Source organism: Dendrobium catenatum, unplaced genomic scaffold, assembly GCF_001605985.2.
Source record: "Dendrobium catenatum unplaced genomic scaffold, ASM160598v2 fragScaff_scaffold_123, whole genome shotgun sequence".
NCBI lineage: Eukaryota > Viridiplantae > Streptophyta > Magnoliopsida > Asparagales > Orchidaceae > Dendrobium > Dendrobium catenatum.
The window spans coordinates 1582350-1601027 of record NW_021318585.1 but is presented as its reverse complement, the minus strand read 5'-3'; the positions used below and the strand labels follow the sequence as shown (position 1 = coordinate 1601027).

General features: G+C 34.0%; 2 protein-coding genes across 3 annotated transcripts in view; one reads left to right on the top strand and one right to left on the bottom strand.

Moving 5' to 3' along the window:
• Positions 1–3911, bottom strand: part of LOC110098431 (succinate-semialdehyde dehydrogenase, mitochondrial) — a 54075-nt gene extending 50164 nt beyond the window's left edge. Inside the window, exons 1-5 of the mRNA XM_020825266.2 lie at positions 3738–3911; positions 3513–3635; positions 1583–1682; positions 442–490; positions 22–109 (exon numbers count right to left, since the gene is read on the bottom strand). Coding sequence (XP_020680925.1) covers positions 22–109; positions 442–490; positions 1583–1682; positions 3513–3635; positions 3738–3818 — 441 coding nt within the window. The 5' untranslated portion in view covers positions 3819–3911. The remainder of the gene's footprint in view (positions 1–21; positions 110–441; positions 491–1582; positions 1683–3512; positions 3636–3737) is intronic.
• Positions 3912–8261: 4350 nt separating this feature from the next.
• Positions 8262–16964, top strand: LOC110098442 (ALA-interacting subunit 3). 2 transcript variants are annotated; one of them, XM_028698250.1, is made up of 8 exons: positions 8262–8625; positions 8907–8965; positions 9040–9114; positions 9206–9322; positions 9666–9736; positions 10719–11016; positions 14738–15027; positions 16534–16964. In XM_028698250.1, the coding sequence occupies exons 1-8, from the start codon at positions 8535–8537 to the stop codon at positions 16586–16588; spliced, it is 1056 nt and encodes a 351-aa protein (XP_028554083.1). In that variant the 5' UTR covers positions 8262–8534; the 3' UTR covers positions 16589–16964. The 2 variants fall into 2 exon arrangements, with proteins under 2 accessions (XP_028554083.1, XP_020680942.1); XM_020825283.2 differs by having other exon boundaries at positions 8267–8625; positions 10719–11022; positions 16534–16806.
• Positions 16965–18678: the final 1714 nt, after the last annotated feature.

Genomic DNA, 18678 nt, shown 5'->3' with positions numbered 1-18678 from the left:
GTAAAATAATTATTATGATACCTCACCCAGTGCCTCCTTCAGAGGCTTTCCTTGCTCCAATGTTATAAGCAACGCAAGGTCATCCTTGTGGGCAAGTAATAGATCATACCTTAAAAAATGCAGTAAAGGTCAGTCAATTCCATGAGCTATCTCCAGAAGCTTCTTAAATATGAACAATAGTATTTCTAGCTATATTTCTCAAGCTCCACTCAAATATACCACAAAAAATCACACTAGCCTTTACTTATCCAAAAAATAAGTGAAGGGATTGTAAATACATGGATAAAGCAGCAGTATGTATTCCCACAATGATAATGCATATAGTATTTCTTAATAATAAAGCATTAAATTTACCCAAAAAAAACATCAGTGAGAGCCTCAAATGAGAAAATACTGAAAGAAGTTTCCAATGAAGCCAATACATTATTTTTCATCACATACCATTTTCTAAGACACTTGCTCCTTTCACTTGCGCTGAGTTTGCTCCAAGCTACAGAAAAAATAATATTAAATTTACTAAAGAAAACAGAATGCCGGTGTCAAATGCAAACTAAAAGCCTTTACCACTGAATACAAAACACCATACTAGCTTTGACAATTATAAAACAAAAGCCATGGAAAATTGGATTCGGCCTAAAATAACCAAAATTATCGCGCACTTTGATTCAACAAGCATAGTATACTGACATTAATTTTATTTTTTCCTAATCTAAACTGCATTTTTTCTCTCATATGTTTGTTTCATCAAGAAAAATAATTAATTAATTAGGCTTACATGTTGTATGGATCAAAGTGTTGCATTAAAAAAGTCAAAGGTAGTTAAATTGAGAATGATGAAAATATAAACATTTTGAAAGATGTGTTAAACTTGAAAGGATAAATTAAAGAATAATTATATTAGAAGAATGATTGGATGCCATTTATTGATGATATGGTACAAACATAGTTAATTTTGATATATGTAATGAATGGCAGAAAATACACCGATGCCTGTTGAAGGCGAGATTATTGTTGGAAAATTAGGAAGAAAAAAGGGGTAATTGACACTTTAAGTAACACAATGGAATCAAATGAAAAATGAAGATTCATTGTTTGGACAAGACAACGATGATGAAACAATTTATCATTTATATAGGTAAATAATTTTTCTCTCCTAAAGTTGTTCAAATGAGTCATAATTGTAGGCCAGAATTAAAAAGGTTGTATCAACGTAACTTGCAACATCATAACTTGATATTATCAAAAAGGTCTTATCAATGTAATTATAGGACATATCAAAAAAAGTATTATTGGTCAGAAAAATAGGTAGGTCAAAGAAAAGGTTTAGCCTGACCATGTTATTGCACCATTGTAACCTGATATAAGGTTGCAAAAGAGAAAATTTTTACTCAGTTCACTTTCAAAGGCAGAACATTTCAGGCCAAACGGCAAGCATAGAATGGGATACAATAACGGTACCCATGGTTTTTAAAGCAGTATTGCATAAAATAGTTAAAAACAACAAATTGAGTATGAAATACATGGAACAGAAGACTGCAACAATGAAAAACAAATATTAGACTAGAATTTGCTAGCTCCATACAATTGAAAGTACTGTAAGCTGACGAGATTGCATCTCCAGCTTCCTTTTTGCCCATGAATGGAACATTTGCAATAAGTTCACCAGTAGCAGGGTTTTCCACCTGGAAGAGTACAAACAGGTATCAGTCTAACAAGTTCTGCTTGAAATTTATTACTATATATTGATTATTGATGGTACAATTTGAAAAATGTTTCAAAATATTTGTGAGAACCAGAAGACCACAGGAACTGTAAAATACCCATTATTGTTATGAGGGGTACATCTGGAGGGACGCAGGAGCTGTTGCCAAGCTACATAATTCCAGCCTGATGTTGTCTGTTACTAAAATAGGCGGCCATAGCGGTATTTTAAATAATAGTTTAGTATAGCCAATAGAGTAGCGAGCAGTTTTCTACTTCCTCTGTTTTTCACTTTTTCTTGCTTATAAATAGCTGTCTTGTAATCTGAACTGAGGAGATATAGAATATGAGTTAGCTGGGTTAAAGCAAGAACCGAGTTCTTACTGCTGCAGCGTGAAGAGCTGCAATCAGGGCTAGTCACCGGCCTGGGTGGGGTTAACCCTTCTCGGGTTAGCAACAGTGTCATGGCTAGCCACCGGCGTGGATGGGGTTGACCCTTCTCGGGTTAGCAACAGTGTCACGGGGGGCTTAATTTAATCATGATACAATACTGTGTGGGCTTCCATCAACCCAAAAAATCTTAAGCTAATGGGTAACTGATGTGAAACGTAAATGTCATATACTTGCCTATGTGGCAAGATTACTTAAAGCCCAAATTAATTTGGGGAGAGAGAATGGAAACCTGAAATTAAGGAGTAATTAAAGCTAATTCAAATTCAAATTTTGAATTTGAATTGTCATTAATTGGGAGGATTAAATGATTAATTGATTTAAATCTGAAATTAAATTTCAGATTTAAATTAATGACGGTTGGATGTCCGCATCAGTAACGGACTAAGGCTTCATTTGGGACAACTTTCTCATTGCTTTTTAAAACAGCTTTTAAGTACAAAAATTTCTAATTCAATAAAATTTTTAAATAAAAAGTTGTTTTAAAAAACATTAAAAAAAATGTCCCAAACAAAGCCTAAGCGGCACTGCTAGCATATTAAGAACTCAATCCTATTTTCATACATAATGGGAAATTATCCTTCACTCTCATGTGTATATTAATACTCTCTCCCTCACATGATGACCATAAGTGACATCATTCCCTCTTAAACGAAAGATTTATTGTAACAAGTGCAACACGAAACAAGAGCACTCTAAACTAGATGTAGCTCATAGGTCACTCATTAACCTTGCTCAACCATGGTAAAAACTACTAAGACTCTCAGAATCCACAAATAACATAAAATACTTCATCCTCAGAACAAAGGGGGGCCATGTTAAGCTCAATGCACTATTAGATGAACAACTATGACCAATCAACATAAAGCTTAAGCTAATTTTCAATGTCAATACTAGCATGCTAAGAACTCAACTATGATTTCTTATCATGTAGGGGACTATTCTTCATTCTAATGTGGATCTCAGCACTTATCCTTCAATACCATATACTGAGCACTGAAAGATGGTTAACGACTGGGCCACTAGATGGTATTAACAGTTGCAGCAACAGAAATGAATCCCCATACATAAAAAAATAAAAATTAACAAATAGCTAATAAAAATGATCAATAGGATGTATTAAGAAAATGTGTCAATACATGAACAAGGCAGGAGGTCGGTAAGCACAGGCCATTGTTCGAAAGCAATAAAATGAGCGATATATGTTCGTATATCAAAAAACAAATGGATTGTAGCCAACATACCGATTGTGTAGATTCAGCAAACGTTTCAATACATAAACAGAAGAAGGAACCCAGCAAGGATATCCCATTATTCAAAAGCAGTAAATTAATGATACTAACAATGATTCAAAACGAAACCTTGATAGTCTTTCCATCGTAAGCGTCGACCCACTTCCCTCCGATGAGACCTTGCGTCTTCAGTAGCCCGGACTCCCTCAGGCGATTGACTGAAACAGCGGGTTGTTGTGTTACGGTACCCATCTGCCGATTTGTTAGGCAAATTGAACTCGGATGTGATCAAGTAATACGAGAACTTGGTAGTGATTGAGGAGAAAGACAATAGTGTGGAGGATTAAAGCTTGCCTGGCAACGGGTGAAGCGAGGGAGCAAGCAAGAAGAAGCAGGCAGGTGGCATCGAGCGAGAGCCACGCGGAGAAGTGCCATTGTGGAGTGGCGATGAAGCTTTGCGCCTTTCGACACTTGGGTTTCTCCTCTGTCTCAATAAGGCGTTGAAGAATGAAGATATCATAAAAAATAAAAATTACTGAAACTTTCTTATAATGGGCTCATTTCATAAAATTTTTCTTTTAAAGCTTGTTCAACTAATGAATAGCTTGATAGCAAGCTTGTCAATAGCTTAATAAAACTCATTTATTATTTTAAATGATTTTTTTCAGAATACAATGAAATTAAATATGAGTAGATCTCAAACCAACCTCCAACATCTATGATTTTAAACAAATCAAGTTTGAACATTGTTGCGTCCAGGAGTATTCGCGGCGGTAGAAAAATATAAAGTTTATCGTCTTAGCGTTGTACGAAAATCCGGCATGCAATCAGAGAGAGGGTCTAACATTTATGAGGCACCAAGATTTTTACGTGGAAAACCCCTGAAAAGGGGGAAAAATCACGGGGCCTAGCCAAGTTTGAATGAATCCACTAGTATTGTAGTCAATTACAAATGAGGCCCTTCCTTGGGAGAATACCTTAGCTTGATGTACATTTTATAGAGTACATTACATGATATGAATACAAAGAATCACTATTGACATATTCGTTTGATCGGGAGGACCGTAGTCTGCAGACGACGGAGGTCGGAGGGCTTGTAGTCAGTGGGAGATGTAAGTCAGGAGGATCGTAGTCGGCTGGCGACGGAGGTCGGAAGGACTGTAGTCGGCGGGTGACTTAAGTCAGGAGGACCATAGTTGGCGGGCAACGGAGGTCGGAAAGACTGTAATCTGACGACGAAGATCAGAAGGACAGCGTCAGGTAGAAGTCCAACAATTGAAAGAAATCCATCTTCGCGTAGACGTCTAGCGAAGTCTGACAACCGGTAGAAGTTCGGCGTCGGGTATAAACTTGGCGAAGAGTGAAGGTTCGACGTCGGGTAGAAGTTCGATGTCTGTTGGTGGCAGAGGAGAACTCCGGCTTCACTTGGGCGGAGTTTCGGCGTCAAGAGGGAACTCTGTTGTAAATTGAGAAGAATTTTCAGCATCACGTGAAAGTTGGGAAGAATTCCTGCGTTCTTCCGAATATCACGCAAAATCCCGGCGTATTCAGGCGGCGAGAAGAGCTCCGGCGGTGGTCGAGGAGGAGAGGATTCTCCTTTTCCCTTTTCTCCTCTTCTTCTCTTCTTCTTCTCCCTCTTCACTTCCCTCCCTCTTGTGAAGAATGAAGGCTCTATTTATGATTTTTCTGGAGTGACATGACTTGTAAATATGTGTGAGATCAGGGGCGAACAGGGAGTGGTTGAATGGACGGCTGATATTGAATCCTTTGATCATACACCGTTCATCAGCCATTTGAAGACCTTAGTGATGTCGGAATCCGGTGATCTTGGGCTCGTTGGATTCGTCTCTTCGAGTTGTTCGATTCGAGTATAAGCTCATTAAAATCGGAGACCATTTAGTAACTTGAATTATGGTTTGAACCTTCCAACAAAGCCTCGGGTCCTTGATTTGGACCCATTTGGGCTCGGATTGGGTTGAATTTGGTGTCGTTGGGTTTGTATTTCCGAGACGCTCAGTTTGACTGTAAGCTCGCTGAAATCAGAGTTCCGATGCTCCCGGATTTAATTTTTGAAGTTTCTGGGTTGGGATTTGCATTGAGATTCGTGCCCAATCAAGATAATTTTATGATAACGTATCAAACATAAATACGAAATCTTGAATCAAGCTGAATTTGAGCTAAATGCATGCCGGTAAGAAATGAGTCACACATAACAAGCTCACTTGCAACCCTAATCACTTCAATTACAAGGCTTGAAGAATAGTTGAGTTTATTAAGCATTTTAGCAAAATATGCGTCAAGAATCCGACCATAGCTTTCTATTTTGAGAATTAAGTTGAATTTGAGCCATGGGTGTGATGCCGCATAATCTAATTTGAAATAATTATTTTTTAATCTTTTAATAAATAATACCATATATATCTAATTTCATTTATCATAAATAAATAACAAAAATAACTTTAGAATTCAAAATATCTATATGCACATCTATATTCATTTCTCAAAAAAATCATATACGCTATATAGGATTTATACAATCATATTACTACTAATCTATCTTAAGTACAAAAGAATATCTTAAAAAAAAATAGAACTTGAGGAATCCTGATCTGATCAATCTTACACACATAATTCTCTGCCTTGACATAAAATATTTACCACATATAATGAGCTAAAGAGCCTGCTAAGTAAAAACCCCTATTTAGAAAAAAAAAATCAAATTTTTATAATTTAATAAAATTAGAAGAGATTGTGTAAACATTATTCTTAAATTTTAATTGAATTAAATCACTATTTTTAGAGGTCAAAATAAATTTCTGAATAGATAAAAATTGATGTTTTTTTAAAAACCATATGGTGAAAATCACAAGTAAATATTTAAAGCATTCATAATCTCAATCTCTATAAATTATAAAAAGTTACTCGATAAAAGTTTTACCAATATAAAATTATCCTCATTTTTCGGTAACATAAATACAAATTTGATCAAAAAAATATAAAAAAAGACAAAATTATTGACATTGAAAATAGGATAAAGATTCTTTACAGCGAGACAAGAAAAATCTTCCAATATGTTCGACGAACGAAAATAGTTCTACAGCCTTTAAAGCCTAATTTTCTTTTTCTCTCTCCTCTCTTTTTTCTCTAAATTTTTCATCCCTTTCTTTGGGTTGGTAAAATGAAATCAGATGACGCAATTTGGATTTTAATGATAGCGGCTTAAGACATTATAATAATTAATATATTTGTATAATTTAATCAGCATAAAATTCACATAAATTTTTTTGGGGCTTCAAAAATTATATAAAAATATCATTAAAATAGAAAACTTTTATTTAGAATCTTGGGTGAAATCAGTTTGCAAAACGGATACTTAACGGTCCCAAAATTATCACTTGTACCAATAAATGTCAAATTCTTACAGATTCATACAAGTACACAAAAGTTATGAAAATAATATTATAATTAAAATACTATAGCATCAATGCTATGGCAAATATGATTTGTAATTTGGCCTTATATTGACTTCTAAAAAAATTATTAGGCATGATTAAAATACGTTATTACAATGGGCTTGTGCTTTCTTCTTTGTAAAATTAATATACCTTGATGACAATCGATATTCCAAAAAAGATAAATAATATTACAAAGAGTGCATGCTCCCATTCATTGACTATATTATTAGAGTTTTTGACCGCTTGTTCTCAACAACTAATCGGAGGTGAAATCTCTATCTGCACTATTTTTTCCTTGCAGTTCCTAAATCAAGATTGCAAATTAACCAATATCCTTTTGTAATATTTACTTAATGAGATCCTAATAAACCATTTTAGATGTAATATGTGGGATTAGTTATCTTGTTTTGAGAGGAGAGAGCTTTGATATTTATGTTAGAAATTATAAAGTTTTAGGTAGATTGGTAACCTAGCAAGCTGTTAGTGTTCCAAAGTTGTGTTAACAGTTGGAGAAGTCCAACCTTAACTGCACAGTGTAGTTGTTATATCTATCAAATTATTTGGTTTGATGTTTTTTGCATGATATTTAGATTTCAAAATCATGAATTTTAGATGAGCTAATTAGATTTCTGTTTAATATTTTTCATTGTGGAGAAGTTTATACCTATTGAGTTTATTCTAAGTTTATCAACTCATATTGTCTTCTCAGGTTACTAATGAAATTTTTCAAGCTCAATGAGCAGATTGTGTTGATGCTAGTCTATAATTGAATAAATAGATATATACTTGCAAGCTTGATTTCTTCAATAATTAAATTTTCTTTATTATATATGATACATATTATGTTCTATATTTTTGTTCTTCATGGAATTCACTGTTGTTATAAGAATTATCTAGGCATCATCTGATTTATATTCACTTTAGAAAATGTTCTTATCTGGTTATTTTTTATTGGTAACTCATGGTTGTTCTCACTGTAAATTTCAAGATATAAGAAACTTATGTACTTATCAAGGTGAAACATTATACATAATTATTGATATATAACTTTAAGAGTTAAATGACTATTTTATAGAGAAAAATATAAAATTATTTTTATTTGTAGCATGCTTAAATCTAAATAATTAATTTAATGCCTTTAATAAAGACAAGCTAATCAAAATGACACAAATTATCCAACTGATTTTACACATTATTATGATGATTATTGATAATAACATAAGCGTGCGCCCGTGTGTGTATATATATATATATATAATCATAGGCAATATTATTGAATAATATCTTATTTATATTTTTCTTTATAAATAAAAATGATTATAAATATCTAAATAATACTCAATTTTATAGTGTAATTGGAGATTTAAAATTGGAGCTTTTTTATTGTTTTAGAAAGCCATCAACCGAAACCTTCAATTTTTTCGCGCGGTGAGCTTCTGGAGTCGCTTATTTGGCAGATCGTCACGTTTTTTCCTCCTCCGCAATTGCCTATTTCTCTCTGCTGGGTGAAGATGTGGCTTTGCCGTGCCCTATCTTCTTCATCCCCTTCTACACTCAACAACCACTGAGAGGAGATAAAAGGGTAGAGAGGAGAGTTGGGGGTTAGGGATCAGCAGTCTTTCTCTACTCTGTTGAGGATTTGGGAGTAACCAATCTAAATTTTCTTTTTTATTGAATCATCGCTCCTATATAAACGATGAAGAACGATACTGGCATCTCTGCGGCCAGGCCTAGTGCGGGATCTGGGGACGGAAATGCTGCTCGGAGGAATTCGAACAGACCGAAATGTAATAATTTATACCATTCATTATGCGGAATTCGTTTGCTCGATTTCTTTCGCCATTTTTTCAGCTTGCCAGATTTTGTATAGGTATGCATTGCTTGTTCGGTTTTTTTCGCATGGGTCTGGCTTTCCGCTGTGTATTTTTGGTTTGTTGGTTCTTATTGGGGCATTTTTTATTCTGCAAATATTTTCTCCCTCATATTGGGATTATATTTTTGTTTATTATGTTTTTTTCCCCCCGAAATTCCCTGGAATTCCAGTGATGTTATTTGCTGGTGGTTTCAGATTCGAGGTTCACCCAGCAAGAGCTTCCAGCATGCAAGCCTATTCTGACACCACAATGGGTAAGTTACTATGATCATAGTTGTTAAATTTAAGCAAGAGTTCTATCTGTTGCAGAACCTGCCATCATTTTCAGGTGATCTCAGTATTCACTTTGATTGGCGTAATCTTCATTCCTATCGGTGTCGTTGCGCTGCTTGCTTCTAATGATGTAAAACATTGTTTGCCATGCAATTGTGATCAGTATCTTAATTTTTAACCACGGCTGCATCTTAATAACATTCCCTATTTCTACTTTCTAGGTTGTTGAAATTGTGGATCGGTACGAAATTGCATGCGTACCACCTAACATGACGCATGATAAGATTGGATACATTCAGAATCCATCTATTAGCAAAACCTGTACACGGAAACTTAAGGTAAGGCTTGCAAGTTTGAATCACATTGGTGGTTTTTGATTTGACCATAATAATAATATTTTTTTTTTATTTCATTGAGCACTAAACTATATTTTCAAAAAGATAAGGATCAATACTGCTATCTAGCAACTTTTTTGTCCTGCACTCATCTGGATAAATGATTTAAGTTTTCAAAGAGTGTTGGTTTGTTATTTGTTAGTAGGGTTTGTAGATTAAACTCAAGAGGATTGCATGACAGCAACAGTATATGAAGGATTTAAAACAAGAATCGTGTTCCATACTTCCATAAGGAGGCTATTCAAGAAAAATTCAGTAAGCATACTGTTTGTCATACCTGTTGCAGGTACCCAAGGATATGGACAAGCCTATTTATGTGTACTATCAGCTTGACAACTTCTATCAGAATCATAGGAGGTATGCACCATTTTTTTTTAAAATTCTTGACAATTAGAGCTGCACTTCATTAGTATACTTATATATATATATATATATATATATATATATCAATTGATATATATATATATATATATATATATATGAATTGAGATCAAATCAAGTTATTTAATATAACCATGTCTGATTTGCTTGGAGATCAATTCAAATGATTTTGAATTTCAAGAGCTCAATCTTTGAGTCAAATTCAAAACCCTATCTATTAATTATGTCTATGGCTTGGTTTCTATAAGCATAAATTATAAATATGTGGTAATTTGATAGGAAACACTTTTAGAACTCAAGAGAATCCTATCAAGGATTTGATTTCAGCGATTTCCCACCACAAATCTAAAAAAAAAAGAAAAAAGGACGAATAGCAAGGACACCTTAGTAATTGATGAAATAAGGAAGAAAATAGCAAGATACAATTGATCCTCAGTTCAAGAGGAGGATCTATCTCTCCTAACTCCCTAGATGCTGCTAGAGCCCAAGCAAACATAAGCACCAAAACAAAATTCAACAAATCACAAGATAACCCTAACCCTAGGGCAAACCCCTCTACTTAAAGGATACAAAATAATATTCCAATGACTAAACAGCCCTCCCCCAATTCAAAATCCCACTTAGCTACCCCTTCCTCTCTCTACTTAAACATTGGGCCTCACCCATAGGGGGGAGGGAAACAGCAGGGGTCCACTTGCTGTAAACAGGGGGCCTGCTCTTGTGTTGGGCCGGCTGGTCCGGTCCCTCGTGGACCGGTCTATCATAATTGTTGATTACTTTTCTTCTAATAAGCTCTAAAGTTCATATATGTTAAATTAGTGGATTAGAATTCACTATTGTCATTTATAGTTCCATACTATCATGTCATTGTCCGAGCTTTTAGCTTTATATGTACAAAAAAAAGTGTCTTAAATGTGGAAGGATGCTTATTCTCATATGTATGGCTGCTAAATCTCAGGTATGTTAAGAGCCGAAATGATCAACAACTGAGGGATGCTAGCAAAGCTAATGAGACGAGTGGCTGTGACCCAGAAAAAACCACTGCAGATGGAATGCCTATTGTCCCTTGTGGTCTTATAGCATGGAGTTTGTTCAATGACACATACAGCTTCAACCGTGGAAATGGTGAAGCAATGATAGTGAATAAGAAGGATATTTCATGGAAGAGTGATAGGGATCACAAGTTTGGATCTGATGTCTATCCCAAAAACTTCCAGAATGGAGCTCTAATAGGCGGTGGAAAGCTGGACCCCAAGATACGTGTAACTATTTTATTACTTTGCTGCTGGCTTTTTATTCTTTTGTTTAGAAGATAAAGTGAGTCGAGTGCACTGCTTACTGTATTCAAGGATAAGAGGCTAATGTGGAAATTTATTAAACGGGATGGATCACAAATGTCCATCTTCGCTTGATTATTTTAGCAATTTTTCCATGCAATAACTGTGAATCTCACTGCTAATTGACATTGCTTTATGCCGCCATTACGCTTAACCTTTCTATTTGGTTTGAGCCTAACGGGTGTTTAAGCCCGCCATACAGTATTGTTTGGACCACTAAAGTTTCAAAATTTAATCTGACTTTACTCACTTAGGAGGCAAGGCATGTTTTTGGATCTAGAACCATCTTCTCTTCATAATGAACATTAAACTATATCTTTTTCCACATGATCTTCTGAGTTTACGACTTCATTAAGTCTTAGAAAACAAAAGAAAAAGAACACAATAATAAGAAAATATAGAGTTTGATTTAGTATAATATCAAGCAATCTGATCAAAAGATTCATACCCGATTCCCATACATCCAACATCGCTACAAATTTATGCCTTAGTCATATTATTATGTCACATTGATATTTATCAAGAAATTTCTTACTAGTTGAAGGGTATTTAGATGTAACTATAACAACACGAAATGTATTTTATTTACCATTTTCCGCATAAGGTGATGCAAATATGAGAAGTTCATATTCATTAAAGCTGCAAAACATGCGCTTAGAGATGGTTTTTATAGTTTTGTTTTTGGTGCTATTATAAATAGATCACTCATTCGTCTCTTTAAATTACTAAGCTTAACCGAGGGAGTTAACACAACCTTTATGATTCAATTATGACCACAATTGAGAGCTAGTCAGAAGATATAAAATTCGGAGGAAGAGTTTACCTTTGTCAGGGTTTGGAGATGATCTTCCACTGCACGGAGGAGAGGTGGTCGTCGCGGGCTTCAGCGAGGGTGAAAACAATCCTATCTATGTATTTCTCTACAGTTTGGTACTTTGGTCAATCTTCTAAGTTGAGGTCGAAGAACAATGAGTTGAGGATATCGACATGGCCTTAGTCATCATAGACAAATCCGTGGTCTTGTTCAGAATCCGCCATTCATGAGGAAAAGGGAATTTATTGGATCCTCAAAAGGAAAGGGAGTTAGTGTGGAATAGGGAAAAGAGAGAAGGGGGGCCGGCGACATCCTTGGCCAAGTGGGTTTAGGGTGGAGTTTGAATGTTTGCTTTAATTGGGATCTTAAATTAGGGATAATTAATTTAAATCAAATCAAATTATAAATTTAATTCAAGTAACTTTCCTAAAATATATTGTCTTAAATTAGGAAAGTATTTCAATTTCAAAATTGATTGGAATTTGAAATCAAATACTTTCTTAACTTAAGTGGAACTCATAACTGGAAAACATCATCGAGACGAATTAAATTTTGGAAGCAAGGGGGGGGGTGCGCTGGCGGTTATGTTAGGGCTAAGGTTTTGGCGGTTTTGGAGGTGGGAGATGGGGGTGGCAAGTTAGGATGTGGTGGTCGTGGGGCTTGGCCGAGAACGGGAGAGAGGAATTTGGGTGGCCGGCGGCTAGAAGGAGGGTGGGGTTCGGCCGAGAGATTGAGGAGGGGATTTGGCTGGCGGTACAAGGTGAAGGGAGGGAGGATGGGGAGCGACGATGTTGACCACGAACCCGAATACTTCTTGCGGTTGGTGGGTATTGCGATGCCCTCACCTAGAGACTTCAATCTCTCCAAGAACTCTCAAGTTCTCTCAAAACACATAAGTGCAGAAATATCGTAATATCATTCATTAATCCTCAAAAAAGAAGCGGGAGGCTTTAAATAGCCAATATAGCCAATACAATGAAGAAAATTACAAAGACCAACTTGCCCCTAGGATATACACATGACTAGGCCCCTAAGTGGAGGCATAAAAGAAAAAGTATAACAAAACTCATAAACTAATACATCAAATAATAAATCTAATACAATGATAATCAAAAGTAAAGCGGTGTAATCATGGCCGTAGCTCGACGACCACGCCTCTGGTAGACTCTCCAAGGTTGGATGTCCTCATCATTCTCCCGGGGTGGAAAAAAGCTCGACTCCGTCGAGTACTCGTCCCTGGTACTCTCAGAAATCTCTAATGCATCTGGATTAATCCGATGGAGCTCCTCGTGCTCTAGCCAGGTGTCCTCTAACTTTGGCTTACCTCTCCACCTAATCAAATACCTTCTTCATCCACCCTCTTTAATGGAAATAATATCATCGCTCAGGATCATGTCAACCTTCTCCGCCGTAGGTATTTTGAGAATATTTGGGAGTGGAGATAGGCTTGGGTTCTCACAGGATGGGGTCACACAAGATTCATTTTGAAGTGGATTTGGTGAGTTTAACTTTGGGCCCTCATAGGCTACTAAATATTCTATGTTAAAAGAGGAATTAATATTGAGCTCTACAGGCAGATCCACCATGTAAGCATTATCATTAATTTTCTTAACTAATTTGATTGGTCTCGCACTTTTAGTATGCAACTTCTAAACAGTTCCTTATGGAAACCGTTCCGGACGAATCCACACCATCACTGAATCACGAACCTCAAAAATTTTAAATATTCGTAGCATGAAGTTTTTAATTAATATTGCTTTGTTCAATTCGGTGTGCAATCTCCTTATGTAGTTCATGCAAATGCGATGCAAATGAGGGTACATACTAAAAAATCCTATACTTAGAACACATGAGTATAAGATCTAATGGATGTCGAGGTTTGTACCCATAAACAATTTCAGCATGGCTTAAACTAGTGGTGCGGCTCACATAATTATTGTAGGCAAATTCGGCTGTGGGGAGTTTGGAATCACAATCCATAATGTGTTCACCTACTAGGGACCTTAACAAATTACCTAAACTCCTATTGTCCAATTCAGTTTGTCCATCAGTTTGAGGATGAAAGGTTGTGGAGAATTGTAACTTAGTGCTCACACAAATCTTTTGGGCTTTGAAAAGATATCCGTCCTCTAAGAGAAAATCATCCAGAAGATGTGTGTTACTTGTGGACGAAAGGGAGTAAATTTCTTTAAAGTCGGTCCAAATAGTTTTCCTTGACTTGCTCAAACATGACAACTCTGCTCTCATCTCGATTGTGGTCATCATACGTTTTTTATATTAGTTATGCAGATCTGCTCAAAAGATATTCTATGTGAGGTGTCTTTGTGTATGTTTTTTGCATATTAAAGTTTTAATCAGCAATACTTCTAAAATAAATGGAACTTAGAATAATGTTGAAAATATTTAGAATTCAAATATAAAATTAATAGAAAAGACTGATTATATAATATATAATTTTAATCAGCTTTATATTAATAATTATGAATTAATATTATTAGAAGTTATACTGATACCTAACTGTGTTAAGTACACGTACATTGGATCTATTATATAGAAGAATAGCGATGCCGATGAAGATATAACTTATAGATTTAGGATTGGATGGTTACAACGCAGAGATGCCATGAGAGTATTATCATATTATATATAAAAGGGTATTGTGAAGACTTGGGCTTCGTTTGGAAGAAAACAGTCCTAAAAATTTTTTGTACTAGAAAGCTATTTTAAGAAGCAGAAACAAAACCGTCCCAAACGAAGCCTTAAAAAGTAAATATTATTTTCTCACTGCTGGTCTTGTTCTAAATTATTATGTTTGTCTCTTGACAGTTAAGTGAGCAAGAGGATCTTATTGTTTGGATGCGTACCGCGGCCCTTCCAACATTTAGGAAGTTGTATGGAAGGATAGATGTGGATCTTAAGGAGAATGATATCATTACAGTGGCGCTGGAGAACAACTACAACACCTACAGTTTTGGTGGCAAGAAAAAGCTGGTACTTTCAACCACAACCTGGCTTGGAGGAAGGAACAGCTTCCTTGGTATCGCATATCTTTCTGTTGGTGGCTTATGCTTCTTCTTATCAACAGCCTTCACTGTAGTATCCTTGGTAAAGCCCAGGTAAGTGCCTACTACCAATTTCTAGTTCAGCAACTTTTATTTCTGCATCTATACATGCATAATACATTTGCACAGAATATTAATATATTTTAAGCTGATCCATTGACCACAATTTCCTAGAATGAGTGTGCCTTTTCTCCTAACTCCTAAGGGCTCATTGGGTTATTAAAGTTTGAAATTATGTTTTAAGAAATGATACATTTTATTATAATTTATTATTAGATTGAATATAGGTAGAAAATAGAAATCATTATAAATTGTAGACTCTATAATCACCTAGCGATGATTTCATTATTACACAAGATGAATAAAAATAAGATTAGCATTTTTTATAGCAGATTTTTATCTACAGACAATTAAGGCTTCGTTTAGGACGGCTTTCTTACTGTTTCTTAAAGCAGCTTTTTAGTACAAAAATTATTTTTTTCTTTTAAAAATTTGTTTTAAGAAGCAGTATAAAAGCCGTCCCAAACAAAGCCTAAGTGTCTGTATGGGGTAGCTTTTTTCACAGCTTTGTAGAAAACAATAACAGTTTTGTTTAGTCTTAACTTTCTTGCTATTATTTAGAAATCTATGTTGGGAAAAGTAGTGTTTTTCAACCAGATAAATTAGAGAGTGGTAGTTGTAAAGAAGATAGTGTCCCACTTTTTTTAATGGAGGGAGTGCCTATAATTCCACAGCAAAATTCAAAATACATATAGTTACAGATGCCCCAAAAGAACCCTAAATGCCTAAAAACAAACTATGCTCCATTGTAATCTTGTAGAAACGCGATTTTTCTTATAAAACTGAATTTCGATTTGGAGGAATAAAACAAACTCGTTAGCTGACATCCTAGTTTTATCTTTAGTAAATAAGTTGTTCGGTGGGTGCAGAGAGCTTTTATTTTGTTTTTAATTTCAATTAGATGGTGCAGCTGATCTGCTGGAATATGCATCTGTGCTTGTGAAGTTTCTGAAGGCACTTCTAGGTAGATCTTCAGTTAAGGCTGCGCACCTTGAACGGCTGAGACTGAGGTTTCATTTGGGACAACTTTCTAACTGCTTCTTAAAGTAGCTTTTTTATTATAATAATTAAAATTTTTGAACTAGAAATCTGCTTTAAGAAACAGTAAAGAAGCTGTCCCAAACGAAACCTGAATCAAACATAATTAGAATGATTGTGAAATAAGAATTGAATTGAATCCCTACCCTTCTAAATGTGTTGGATTTCTATGATGAAGGTGATGATTGGTTCAAAATATTATGATTAAAATTTTTATCATAAATTTCAAAACAATTCAATATATTTTGAGATGAGTGCAATATAAGTTGACCAATTTTTTATTTATTTCAATAGTCTTAAAATAAATTCAATGACTTGGAGATTCACCTTATACAAAATTTAATTAGTACATTCTAACACAATTTTGTTTTAATTTTTGGTAAAATTGGTAACTCATGGTGAAACGTGTACTTATTTCATTTTAATTTTTTTTTCTTATTACTTATTCTTATATTTTTATAGGACAATTGGGGATCCTTCCTATTTGTCATGGAATAGAAATCCTGCAAGTCAATAGATGTTCCGTAGTCCAGTAATGCTTATCAATGTTGCTTGTTTATTCAAATATCCTTCCATCTGCTTAAAAGATATAAGCTTACTTTGTATTTGAATCAGTTCTAACAAAAATTTTCTAAGTAGTGTATGATTAATTACTTGAGATCGTCGCCATTCTTCCAGCTGAACCTGAAAATTAACTCCCTTTACTTGCAGAATCTTTTCTGCCAGCTTTTTTTATTTTTTATGTTGAGTCTGTTGTTGTTCTCATTTATCAACCTGAAGAGAGTATTTGTCTCAAAACGTTTGAATTATAGTCATGGCTATGTAAATAAATTTTATGCTATTATGTTTCAAATATTATAAATATTGGGAGCCCAAATTGAGGCTTCGTTTAATCGTTTGGGTCAGCTTTAATCCTTTTTTTTTTGTGGTTTCAAAAAATTTGTGCTAAAAAGCAATTTTATAAAACATTAAGAAAGTCTTTCAAAGGAAGCTTGAGACTACCGCTTTGTTTGGGATAGTTTTTTTTTTTTTTCTTTTTTTGCTTTTTGAAGCAGCTGAAAATTAAAATTTTTGTACTAAAAAAATTCATTCAAGAAGCAATAAAAAAGTCATCCCAAATGAAGCCTAGCTTTCTCAATGCTTTTTAAAGTAGCTTTCCAGCATAAAAATTTTACTTTTTGTATTAGAAAGTAGCACTTTATGAAGCAGTAAGAAAGTTGTCCTAGATTTCGTTTGGAACAATTTTTTTCTTGATTTTTAAAATAAATTTTTAGTATAATTTTTTTTTTAATTTTGAAATTTTAATACTAAAAATTTACTTTATAAAGCATTAAGAAAGCCATCTCAAACAAAGCCTAAGCATTCATTTGAGACAGATTTTTAATTGTTTTTTAAAGCAGATTTTTAGTACACAAATTTTTAGTTTAAGAAGTTTTTTTTTTTTTTTAAACAGTTAGGGGAATCGAGCTCTGGTGGATGGGAAGAATATCTTTTGTTAACTACTCAGCTGCAGGCCCGATCTCGTTTAAGAAATTTTTGAGCTAAAAAATTATTTTAGAAAACAATAAGAAAAATGTTTCAAATGATATTCTTAATTTTCAAAGTTGTAAGGTACTGTCATTGCAGAAGAATTGATGGAATAACTATTCTGATAGCACCGTTTTCTGATTAAACAAAAATTAGTACTATATTCCGTCATGAAGTTTGCAGTTGAATTACGGCCACATTAATTACTATAAATATGAAAAAAAAATGAAAATTTTAGAGGTGATCCTCAAATAAATTTACACTTAAATTAGGGCCGCATGAGTTGTTATAAATATAGCAAAGTGTAAATTTTAGAATGAATCCTCAAATAAATTTACAATTAAGTTAGGGCCCATTAAATGGTACAAATAGGGTGAAATGTAAATTTTAGGGTTGATGCTGTAAAATGTTTAAATTAAGCACCTTTTAAGAATTTATTTATTGGATAGCATGTTTTTATATCTGGGTAAAATATGTAACATTTATGTAAGAACACATCTTATATCTAATCAAAAAATTGTGTAGCTATAAAAAATTAAGATAAATAATGTTTATTACTGTGGTAAAAAATTGGTTTAATTTTATATAACGTATGAGAAAATATATTTATGTACAAAAACATTGCGATTGGCTTTCACTTTTTAAGTTTAAAATAAGATGATTATTCTATCATGCTTAGCTTTGCTTTATCTTGGTTATTACTTAGATTTTGTTTGAGATGACTTTTTTATTACTTATTAAAGCATTTATAAAAATTCAAGTTTTGTACTAAAAAATTGCTTTAAGAAGAAGGAAAAAATCCATACCAAACGAGCCTTCATAATAAATGATATCTAGATTGATTATTTTATTAGGATTAAGGCTTTTTTTAGGATAATTTTCTTATTATTTTATGAAGAAATTTATATATTTTTTAATTTAAAACTTTTGTATTAAATAATTACTTCATAAAACAGTAAGAAAATTATCTCAAACAAAACCTAAATGGATGGTTTGTGATTACCATTAATTTTTGGCAGTTTTTAATGTAGTTGAGCAAGGTTCCCTTTTGATTAGGTGAGCTCTTGGTATTTGATGCTT